At 40.4% G+C, this 12,500-nt stretch overlaps 1 protein-coding gene across 1 annotated transcript in view; it reads left to right on the plus strand.

Moving 5' to 3' along the window:
- Positions 1–12,500, plus strand: part of LOC138018374 (MAM and LDL-receptor class A domain-containing protein 2-like) — a 252,304-nt gene that overhangs the window by 185,428 nt on the left and 54,376 nt on the right. Inside the window, exons 97-100 of the mRNA XM_068864996.1 lie at positions 6,927–7,118; positions 7,815–7,904; positions 9,671–9,999; positions 11,486–11,704. Of these exons, the coding sequence (XP_068721097.1) occupies positions 6,927–7,118; positions 7,815–7,904; positions 9,671–9,999; positions 11,486–11,704 (830 nt within the window). The remainder of the gene's footprint in view (positions 1–6,926; positions 7,119–7,814; positions 7,905–9,670; positions 10,000–11,485; positions 11,705–12,500) is intronic.

Consider the following 12,500-nt stretch of genomic DNA (forward strand, 5'->3'; position numbering starts at 1 on the left):
GTAAGTTAACTTTAGCCTCGCGAGATAATTAACTGTTGGAAATAACTGTGCAATTGCCTTGGTTTCGGATGGGATGGGAAGCAAAATTTGGGCTGTTTTTTAACTGAATGCAATTACGTATGCTTGTTTTCTCGCACATATCGTCTCCTGTTTGCATTAAGTGCATTTTTATTGGATCATTTGATGTCTGCGTCTGTCTTAAATTGCCACGAGAACTACCACAGCCTTTTGCAAAGGTAAACGCAAGCGCCAACAATACAAGGAATTGGAAAAAAATCATTCCGTTCCTTGGCTCTTGTGTTGACGTGTAAACAGAGCAACGCAAACGCGAATGTCCTATGCCAATTCGGTTAAAGTTGAAACCAAGATGGCTCTCTCGCATTTTAAGTAAAAATTAAGTCCGTTTTGATTTTACCTTTGTGTCTAACCTTCCTTGCGTTGGCGTCCTTCGCGTTAACATTTCTTGCTTTTTCCTTCGCGTCGCTAGTGTGAATCAAGCTTGAATATTGTGCTACTCTCGTTATTGTGATGTTCAACAGAAAACAGTTCACTCGACCATCGGCAGATATGTCCAGAAATGCAAGTAATAGGCCTTAATAACATGGCGGCATGTGAGTCCCGAGGGATTGAAAACTGTTGTTTGTGCGCACCGAAACTGGTTCCCAAACATTTCAACTCGACGCTCCGGGTACGAAATCTGCTGTCTGTGGCCAATATGGCCGCCACGCGAGTAAGGTCCATTAGATAAACGCGGATTTCAATAAGCGTCACAAGGTGTCCCCTTGCTCTTCTCCTTAACATCAACATCACTCTTGTCTCGGAGTACAGACAATAAACGTAACAAAGTGTCCCCCAAACGTTGCTTCTCAAATGAGGATAAGCAGCTGCGTGTACCCTAAGCTGAAAATAACGCTAACCTTTACCGTTACGTCATTGTTGGACTTGAAATAGGTAGCACTCGCTTGGACTTAAGGCCCAGGAAACATTTCTTGCGGAAGCAAAATTTGCTTCCCGAGAAGCAAAAATGTTTCAGAATTTGTTGCGCGCCGAAGAAACATTGCGGGAAACAATGTGTCCACAACAGTGTTTCCTCTTTTGCGGGCGCTTTTTGAAGGGACACTTCCTGTTGGATGTTAAAATTCGGCGTGCATCTAATTGCTTGCATATCCGGACGTACGTTACCAACGGTGGTATCGTTTTGCCGAGACAAAAGAAAACATTGCAGAAATTAAAGACAAGACGGCAGCCTGTGAACGCAGATCTGTTTCTGGCTCACAAAATTGTTCGATCGTGCCAATTTTCATTTTTAACGAACCTTTTCGTTTTAAAGTGAGGTTCACGTCTCCGCTGTTCCTGGTTTAAGTTTCATTACCAACATAGCCGCCGACCGATTTTTGTCCTTGAACTTGAGCACAATAAAATAAAAATGAATGCAATCCATAGTTAACTTAAATTGTCGTTTCTTGTAGGTGTTAGAGGCAGGGGATATCAAGGTGATATCGCTATTGACGATCTTAGCATTGCTGTTGAACCCAAATGCCAACCATTCACTGGTTCTCTGCCAGGAGTTGGCTCAACAGTGACACCTGTTACCACGATTGCTCCAAACAACTGTATTCTACCAGAGGTTCCCTGTGTCAGCGATGGTAGATGTATAGCGACAAGCAAAGTCTGTGATTTCAACTTGGATTGTGCCGATGGCTCAGATGAAAGGTTCTGCCGTAAGTATGAATAATAATAATAATAATAATAATAATAATAATAATAATAATAATAATAATAATAATAATAATAATAATAATAATAATAATAATAATAATAATTGTGGGATATCAATGTTCAGTGTGACAATGTGATAGAGGCAAGAAGACCAGAAATAATTGTAATTGACATGAAAGAGCGAAAGGGGATAATCATCGATATTGCTGTACCAGCTGATGTAAGAGTAGGGGAAAAAGAAAGGGAAAAAGTGGAAAAATACCAGGACTTAAAGACTGAGATCGGAAGACTGTGGAAACTCAAAATGGTAGAAGTCGTACCTGTAGTGAAAGGAGCCCTTGGAAGTGTCACCAAACGATTTGATAGGTGGATTGGAAAGCTAGGGATTCCATTCAATGTTGGAGTAATGCAATGGGTGTTAGCGCTGAATGAGTAAAACTTGGATTCATTTCCATAATAATTTTTGGTATCGAGATAACTCATCCTAGCGTGGATTGATTGTAAGTATGGTGGTCGGGTTGTGTGTAATTTCGTGTGAAAGAAACTGCTGTAGACAGCTCTGAAATCAGTTGCAAAAGCTAGATGCTGAGGGATCAACGAAATTATTTGACGCAGCCACTGTCAAATATTAAGGCCGGAATAAGGCCTCGTTCCAAATAGGACGAGTATTTAAGGTGGTTGGTTTTGATGTCAGCTATTTTTATGTCCTGTTACAAGACTGTTAAAGCCAGTTCTGAAATCGATTGACTAATCGAAAACTGGTGTTGTGGCAACTCAAAATGGTAGAAGTCGTACCTGTAGTGATAGGAGCCCTTGGAAGTGTCACCAAACGATTTGATAGGTGGATTGGAAAGCTAGGGATACCATTCAATGTTGGAGTAATGCAAAAAACTGCCTTGTTGGGAACTGCAAGGATATTGAGGAAAGTGTTGGAAATGTGAAGAAGAGATAATTCTGTTAGCCTTTGGTCATTTGTTAGGACTCGCCTAACAGAAGAAAAGACGGCAATGACAACAGCCAGAGCATGATGTTGAAACTTAATAATAATAATATAATAATAATATAATAATAATAATAATAATAATAATAACAATACCAATAAAAATATGATACAGGTTCTATATCCAATGTTCAACTCCGATGATAAAAACTTAAAATACAACAAAATGTACACATAAGATTGCATCATATAAATAAGAAATGAAAAATGTAATAGTAGAAGAGTCTGAAATTAGATCAATAATATCCCTTATGAAATAAATATGTTTGTATAATAAGATCAATAATGCACGCATTTTGCTTATTCCTTACCTATGATCGAAACGAATAGTTTCCATTTTGCCGTGCGTCTGTTAAGTAACAGGGAGCTTTAGCAACGGCAACGGCAACGAGAACGGCAAGGAGAACTTCATCTCAAAACATAAATTTGCGTCATTCTTATCACTCACTTCGTGACTATTCCAAGGAAATGGACAAAAAATGTAAAACGCACGTGCAGAGCTTGCAAAGCTTTTGCTTTTGTCCACCAAATATGACAATTTGTGACGTTCTCGTTGCCGTCGCCGTTGACGTCTCTAAAACTTCCTAATAGGGAGCTTAAGCACGCGCGTTTTTGAGACGCGGACGGCAACCGGAAAAAAATATTTCGCGCGCTAGGACAGTGGTGTCTCCCAGATTTTTATACTAATCATCTCTAATGGAGAAAAGATACTTGGCAATGTAAATGTGGTTGTGCGAAGACATGTTAAAAAGGAAAACAGCTCACTTCCGGTTGCCGTCCGCGTCTCAAAAACGCGCATGCTTAAGCTCCCTAAAAGATCACAGAAGACACCAAAATATGGTAAGAACGTTAGTGACACTCGGCTATCAGCTCGTATGCCACTTGTTTGTTCTTACCACATATTGACGTCATTTGTGATCTGTTACTGAACAGACGCACGGCAACATGGAATCTATTTGTTCACTTGAGTTACGTGAAGAAAATAGAGATTACTTCATTGAAAGCACGCGCGTACGGGATTTTCACACGAGTTGGTGAAGTATCTGAAATCGAATGAGTGAGGGCAGCGAACGAGTGAGATTTCTGATACAAAACCAACGCGGGAAGGTAAGGTTCTCCCTCGCGTGCAGAACAATTGGGGTAGATACGCAGACTCCTTTAGTCATATATGTCTAATGAGGTACCGTCTTTCTTGTTCACAGCGAATACGTGCACATTCGAGAGCAATCAGTGCGGCTGGATAAATACTGACAAAGACCACTTTGATTGGAGTCGCAAGCGAGGCAGAACACCAAGTTTTGGTACAGGGCCCTCGGTAGACCATACCACTGGTACCAATCAAGGTTATTTCATGTATATTGAGACAACATTCGGCCGTATTGGAGACAGGGCCAGGTTGTTAAGCCCTCAATTCAAGAAGGTAAGGTTTTCGTTATGTCCAAGATTGCAAGTAACTCGGTGCAAGCTCCAATTTGATAAACGTGACGAAGAATCTACTTCGGATTTATGGCAATCGAGTGGACGTTAGCGATAGGAATTTTGTTATTTCCCTCATTCACACAATGCAATACGTTTTGGAGGGTTCTTTACATAAAAAAAACAATACAAGTTATTAATTTTTCGGACTGTATCGTGCTTCAGTGAACTGGATATCCATTGCTTTAATGCAAATAAGTTCCCTTCCCCCACCCCCTCAAATGAACTGTATTATGGAATTGGGGAAAATAGCGAATACTTCGGGGAGTTTCAAAGCAATCGGCAGGCATCACATTACGTGTAGCCGTGGACCCCCCAACAACTCCCGACGGTGTTGGAAGTAAGTTTTCTTTGAATCACATAAATATTCAGCATACGTAGTTTATCCTAAAAGAATTAATCACCGCATTAGGGTTTTCTCTTCTTTTCTTTTACAAGGCGCATTCCAACTGTAAGATGACTTTCTGGTACCACATGTATGGCTCCTCCATTGGATCGCTCAGTGTCTACGTGAACACAAGCAATAGACTGACGCTCTGGTGGAGGAAATCTCGTAACAAAGGTAACAGATGGCTGCAAGGAGTCGTTGGAATTGGAAAGAAGAGCCAACCGTTCCAAGTTCTTTTCCAGGGTAAGGGATTAATGTAGGTAACTAGAAGCGTTCCGTTACTTCTAGTGTATTGCTTTCTCAGAGCATCCATATTTAGAATGCCTTCTGTCGCAACTTATTGTCAATATAGCCAATCAATACGCGAGGCCTCTTATTACGTCACAGGCGTATAAATGAAATTTGCAATTTACAAGGGAAATAGCAATTCAAAAATAACGAGCGATGAATTGGCCAAGTTCGATGTATCAATATTCAAGCATAGCTACGAGGCTTTATGGTTAAATTTCACGGCTCAGTTCTGTTTTCTTGTCTCACAAGCCTCAAGGGAGATTTCTAAACAAAACAATATTCAAATTTAACCATAAAGCCTCATATCATGTGAATATTGATATATCGAACGTGGCCTATTAGTTATGTACTGTTTAAAAGACGAGCAGCAGTTTTTTGACCGGATAAAACACGTGCTGCGAGTTTTTTCAACGCCTTCAAAAACATTCATGGTTAGGACCGGTTTTTGAGGAGAATAGAACAGGTTGTTGTTCTTGTGATTTCGGTCTTATCGGAGTGTCAGATTCCCAGTACAGCAGTTGGGAGGGGCGGGGGGTATCAAAATAATATTGACTGAGGCGCCTCACCACAGAGAAAGATGTGTAAACCACCATGAGACTGCATGTGATATGTGCGGTGTATACCCATTACCATAAGTATCAGTTGTTTACTCGTAGTCATAAGTTCCTGATAACAGTCAGTGTCTTGATCACCTCTACTGAAGACACAACGCAGGAATGTCAAATCTTTGGATCGCGATTGGTAACTTTGGAAGTAACGTTCATAAATCTTCTAACTTGAGTAACATCGAACTGTGTCCAAATAGTAGCGTTTTGGTGAATCACGTAGTTCTTGTGAGATGTCTGTTCCAAGTACCATGTATCTCAAACTGTAGCTGTGTTGGATAATGCGCATGGTAAGGTCACAATTGTTCAGAAACTGTCTTCGATAGTTTGGCCTTTTTTTGTTCACTTTGGCTTTTCACAGCTACATGTATGAACTCATGGTAAAGTACGTCCAATTTTCTTAATTTATGTGCCTTGACGGTGGATCGCTTTGTATTGATAGTTCTCAGATTGTACGCTCGTCACGGATGGTCAATTTAATCGGGCCATCGACAGTATTCATAAATGGCCACCAAGAAATTACTCTTTTGTCTTTGTGCTAATTATCCTCACTAGCCTCGTTCGCAAGAACAAAATCCAATACAATTTTTACTCCAAAGTGAGGCTATGGAGGATGATTAGCACAAAAACAACAGAGTAATTTCTTGGTGGCGATTTATGAATACCACTCTTGCCTCCGTGCAATCAATATTTTGCTAAGCTCGTTTTCTCGCACCTTACTGCAACTTACGTCGCCTTGTTCTTTTCAGGGGGCTTTTCCCACTTCAATTTATGGCTCTCGTGCTTCCGGCTATAAATTGAACTTGAAGATGCGGGCCATAACTTTCAGTTATGCAACTTAAAGTGCTACTGTGACCGAAATATCAACTTTTCGTTTTCTTTGAATTTCAAAACTACGTTAACTACACACTAAGACATCTGTTTACTGATTTTAACTGGAATTTTTGCTATTTAATAGTCCGTCATTACTAATTTTAAAATCTTGAGAGAACTGGATCGAGGAGGAAATGACGTCAAAGACTCACCAGTTTAAGATTGCAATGCGTGTGTACGCGGCTGAATTGATAAATACAGCGCGGGAGTTTCGGGCTTTCAGACTTCTTAACTCGTTTTTTGCTCATATAAACAAGCTGCATTTACACGCTGAAATTTTAAGCCAGTGTGTAAATGACATCACTTTCCCCAAATCCAACCCTTCTGAGGTCCAATGGGTCAGTTGTGAACTTGAGTAATGGCGGGCCGTGAAATCCGAAAGTTACACTCGAGGTAAACAGCCTTTGGATAAAAATCAAAGCTCAAACTTTTGCCAGTCAGGTGTTAATCGAACGCACTTTCAAAATCTGAAGAAAAAAAAGAAAACGATTTTTGATCATAGTAGCACTTAAAAGCCAGGGCGCAATGTTATTTTTTGGCGTAAATGACGAAAACCGAATTGGTTTCTTTGTAGGCATCCGTGGCCGATGGTTTACAGGAGACATCGCTATTGATGACATTCAGTTTGTTGATTGTGCCCTCCCCCCTGTTGTTAGCAGTTGTCCTGCTCAATTCAAAACCTGTACACGGAAATCTTGTGTTAGCAATGATTATGTCTGTGATTACAACGATGACTGTGGTGATAATTCGGATGAAACTCAATGTGGTATGTAAAGTTCCTTTGTTTATCCTGGTTTGTTAAGTTTTGAAGTCCAGAAAAGATTGATGAAATGCATAATTTTCTCCAGGTACCGCGCACTGGCGAGGAGGAAGTGCTGGCTTTGTAATGACATCTGAAAATGGTTAGACTGCCTAGTCTTCTCGGATGAGGACGATAAACCGTAGGCCCCGTCTCACAACCCCTCATTGTTCATAAACCTGTGGGACGTAAAAGAATCTACACGCTATTCTCAAAGAGTAGGGCATGGAGAGATATGATGATGATGCTGATAATGTGGGATCTCTTTTCAACCACTAATGTAATTAGTAATCAACAGGGCGAACCTCCATAGTTCTTGTGCTTATTCTAGAGTCGCTGGTGCAAACCAGTCTTAGCGGTTACGGTACTTGCCTTGATTATTTTTTCTGAGCCCTTCGCGAGTCCCTTTGTTTTCCTGTGTGTTGACTCCGCTTTCTTAAAATATTTGGAAGTAGACTTTTCTCCCTTGCAAGGGTCTCTTTATAACGAGTCTCATATGGCGTTGAATGTGTTTTGTTTACAAGAAAGATATACTGTCACGGTTTAACCGAAAACGATGGTGCAAAGCGGTCTTGCAAGAATTGTCACCACCCTCTCTCCTCCCATTCTCTCTGAACTTGAGACAACGGTGCTGGGTTTCCTCTCATTTAATTCTTCTTATAGGTGCGTACGCAACGAGATGTGACTTTTCTCGAGGATATTGTGATTGGACACAGAGTAGTGAAGATAACTTTGACTGGCGGCGAAGGAAAGGTTGGTGCATCCTATTGACCCTCTTAATTGGTCATTAATACCTTTTGAATTGTGAAAACGACGCCGGTCCGCGAGAGTTAGAGGCCCACGTTCACCCTACAGGCATTGCGTGCCGGGGAACAATTTTCGTACTTAAAGGCCCACATTCGCCCAAACGTCATTGCGCACCGTGACTGAATTTTGTGTAACACGAAATTACCTAAATATCTGACATGTTGTTTCCTGCGTGATTCGCCTGAGTGCCTGTAGCCAATCACATCACGTATTTCGACAAGTCGTCATTTGAAAAACAAAAACAAACGACCGCAATGACCTTTGGGTGAAGGTGGGCCTTTAAAAATCCCGTCAAAGCTGAAATTCATCCAATCAGATCGCTGCAATAAGCAATGCGAATTTGGATAACAAAAGCAGACGGTCGAAAAGCCTCTCGGATCGAAGGTGGCCCTTTAATCAAAGTCTAGGAGCATTTCTTTTGGGACATTTTTAGTATTACTTTCGGTTTTTAAGCGAAGCTATGATCCTCGAAGTTATGAACGCAAAGTTTAACCTCTTAAGCGCAAGGTTATCGTTATCTAATCAATCAGCCGGGGAAAAAAGTACAGTACTGAATTTTGAAAGTGTATTGCATAAGCTCTCTCTGAAAATTTCAACGGGATATTCCCGATAATCTCTGAGCAATGATGCTTTGAAAATTCGAAATTTTAGAAAGAATGTATGGGGTGATTAGTGCTTTTGCCACCCAAGAATTTATCAGTGTTTGATGGCTAATAACTGGCTCGTTATGAAAGCTAAAAGATTTGGAGAGTTAACAAGTCTAACAATTTAAGTTCTTTTACTTTTTGAAGTCAATTTGTATATTAGAATAATGCCTTTTGTGAGCAAACTCAACTGTAAATAACGACGTCAGGAAAGATTCCCTGATACGATTGCAAGGTGATTGTAGCATGCTTGATTTCAAATACGATTTGAATATTGTGTGGATGAATTCTACATTTCAATACAGTAAATCCCTGCAAGTAAGAACCTTCCATTTTAAAATTTAGCCTAAACCGATTCTTACATAAATGGTAATTAACAAGAGTTTAGTCTATCTATTTTCTTAAATAGAGCTAATCGGCTAACTCAATGTTGTACCCAATTCAAATCTCCCGGGATTAAGATTCTTTGTGTATTGTATTTGCATGATAATGTAGCATTCATATTTAAATGATATGGAAATACCTACGTTTCATTCCCAAAGGGTTTGAATTGGGTACAACATTAAGTTAGCCGATTAGGTCTATCGGTTCTTATTACCTGAAGGAAACAATGGCGTTGTAGAAAACAGAATTTAGTGGTATTCGGCCTTTATCCCCTATACAGCAGCCCTTTTTCCTCTATCCCTTAGAAAATATGAACCTGTTTCAAATGTTAGTGTCAACAGGTTCTTGTTTAGAGGGCGTCTAACCGATAAATTTTAGGCTAACGTGTTCTTAAAAATAGGTTGTTACTAGCGGGATTTTACTGTATAGTAAGGGGCATCAATGGAGTTAGTGTGAATCGTGATCATATCTGGGTGACGAAAGAAAATGAAAAGAACATTCATTTGTCACTAACATCCAGTTTCGTGTTTTCAAGCCTTTCAAGCCGAGTCATATGCGTCAAATGAAAACAGAATGTGTTACTCTAACCGATTTTGTCGTAAGGAACAGTCGTTTATAAAACAGTGCATTCAGCGCTCCAGTTTCCAACATGGCGGAATCTCATGGTATTTATTGTCCAAACAGGTGCAACAGCCTCCTTCAACACTGGTCCGCCATCCGACCACACCACTCAGAATGGTTACTACACGTACATTGAAACATCTTGGCCGCGAAAATATGGTGACAAAGCATGGCTTGTCAGCCGGAACTTCCAGGGAATAGTCCCCGGTTCAAGTCCCTGCAAGCTCCGGTTCTTTTACCACATGTACGGTGACTCAGCGGAGAGCCTTAACGTGTACATTAGGACCTTCAGGAATGGATCGGCCCAACAAACAGTCTGGAGAAAAGTTGGCTCTCAGGGAGCTATTTGGAACAGGGCTGTTATTCAGCTGTCTTCAAACAAAGACTTTCAGGTTTTTGTTGTATTTTCTTATCAATTTTTGACAAATTTACCTTTTTTGCAGAAGCCAGGAATCCTTGCGGGAATGACAGAGTTGCGCCTACTTTCCTTGAGTGGGTCGATCCTCAAGTTAAATAAGACTAACTCCTAGATAGATTTCACCATCTCAAAGCACCCAAATAAGGCAAATGACGTTTGAGACACTATTTCAGCAAATGGGTTAAAATAGAGTGCCTTGCTTGGAGAGTTTTCTTCATTCTGTCTTAGTTGCCGAGTTGTAACATCAAAAGGGACTCTGGTCACTCGGTAACATTTCTTTCCGATATCACTTTCCCACGCGAAAGTAGTTAATTGAAAATGTGAAACACCGCAGTTAACAAAATAGCGAGACTGTTCAAGATACTGTCCTTAGGATTGGTAAGAAAGAAGACAAAAGTAAAGTCAGAAGAATTTGGCACGTCCTAGCCGAGCATAATAGGCTTTGCAGACTTTAGACAGAAAATATTGTTTGATTTCCATCGGAAAAGGTATGCAGATACTTTTGGAGAGTCAAAACAAGTGAATGTTTCGGGGTAGACTTTCATATGCCGGACCAAAATGGCAGAAGACGAAAGAACCATTGTTATTCTGACTAAGTATTGTTGGGTTTGCTTTGTTCTTTTGTTTCATGGACGTTAATTATTCCGGATCCGGTATATGAAAGACAAGCCATGTTTTGGCGTTACAGCCTCTTTGTAGTGTTTAATTGTCGTGCGCGTTTATCATGAATTAACCCGCTTTTTTGCCGTCCAAGCTTTCTTGAGAGGCAATGAGTTTTTAGAGTGAAAGGAAAACCTGGTTGTAACACAGGATATGCATTTAAACATTGTTGTGGTTGGCATGGGTCGCTTGACTCTTGACTCAATCTGTGTTACAACTGATGATGGTTGAAGGTTCCTTCTGTAATGTACAGTTCAATCCGAGTTGCGTGGCAGACAAAAGCGAGTTAATGTTTGAAAAGATATGTATGTAGAGATTGAGATGGCCGTTGCAGCCATCGGCAAACCACACGCTTTTTCTTCGAAAAATAGAGTCGTGATCCTCGCACTTATTAAAGTGCCCCTGTGACCAAAAAATCAATTTATATTTTTCTTTGGATTTCAAAACTATGTTAACAAAATACTAAGTGACCCACGTTTTAAGCCTTGATTTCAAAAAGACACCTCTTTATTTTAACTGTAATTTTCCTATTTAATGGTCCGCCATTACTAACATTATGTTCTTGAGAGAGCTGGATCGAGGAGAAAATGACGTCAAAGGCTCACTAGTTTAAGAATGCAATACGTGTGTACGCCGCAGAATTAATATGCAATATGAAAAAGTAACCTTTGCTTGTTTGTCTTCATTTATTTACTTTTTAAAGTTGCTTTCCAAATTAAAGTTAAGGATGAAACTCTGGAACGCGGAACTGAATTTCTCCAATGGTAAACTGAATCGTATTCTAATTTTCTTTCCCACAGGTGATCATTGAAGGTGTACGTGGTGATAGATACACTGGTGACATTGGAATTGACGATGTCTCTTTCACCCCAGGCTGTAATCAGTTCAATGGTCAATTGCCACTCGCTCCTCCACTCACACCAACTTCAAATCCAGCCACTACAAAACCTCACCAATGCAGTACCGCGGAATTTAACTGTGTTAATCAAGGCTCTGCAGCTTGCATCCCAAGCACACAGGTAATGTATCCTATCCTCCATAGGAAGGGCTAATCGTTTAGTTTACTTGGATGGGTACCAATAAGAGACTTCTCAGTTGAATCAAAAGCTTGGGCTCATCACTTAAACTATCCTGGCCGTTAGTCTTGGTCGTAAAATAATCGTAGAAAAATTGTTTCATTTGCTTTGATATTTGCTTTTAGTGGGAAGGGCAGGGGGAAATAGCGGAGGGTCCTTCTCAATAGCTCTCATGGGTCCAAAGGTTAGTATGAGACGGCCGGATCGAATCTCTGGAAATAGGTGTCCATTTTACAATGTCCCATCTTTCTTCAAAAGAAATGCTGCGAGATTTCTATCTAAATACATAAAATATGATTGAAGCTTTCAGAGGGCCAACACATTGTCTCATGAAGATCATATTACAATGCTTTTTGGACGGTTGTCGAAATTGGCATGGCCCAGAAAGGAGTGATCAAAACAAACTCGAAAACGTCTGTCCCCGAACTTAGTTCAGTTATGTATGCCCTTCTTTCATCAGCGCTTGTAGCTCAGTGGCAGCATAGTTAGTGGCAGAGCATCCAAAGTGGTATTCAAAAGATGATAGGATTCTACGTATGCAAAAGTCCACAACCCAAAGGTCTCGATCTACGATGGAATGCGGCCCATCAGTTTCTGTATTATCTATTTTTAGGATGGCTACTGCTAGACTTTTGAGGGGAAAAAAACCTGCCAGTATCTTGTCCCTTGCACAAGCCATGATTTTGCATTAAGCACGAGCATTCCCTCGGGCGGCTTCTTGGTTTCAAACCAATCAGAA

This window comes from Montipora capricornis, chromosome 10, assembly GCF_036669925.1.
Source record: "Montipora capricornis isolate CH-2021 chromosome 10, ASM3666992v2, whole genome shotgun sequence".
Lineage (NCBI taxonomy): Eukaryota > Metazoa > Cnidaria > Anthozoa > Scleractinia > Acroporidae > Montipora > Montipora capricornis.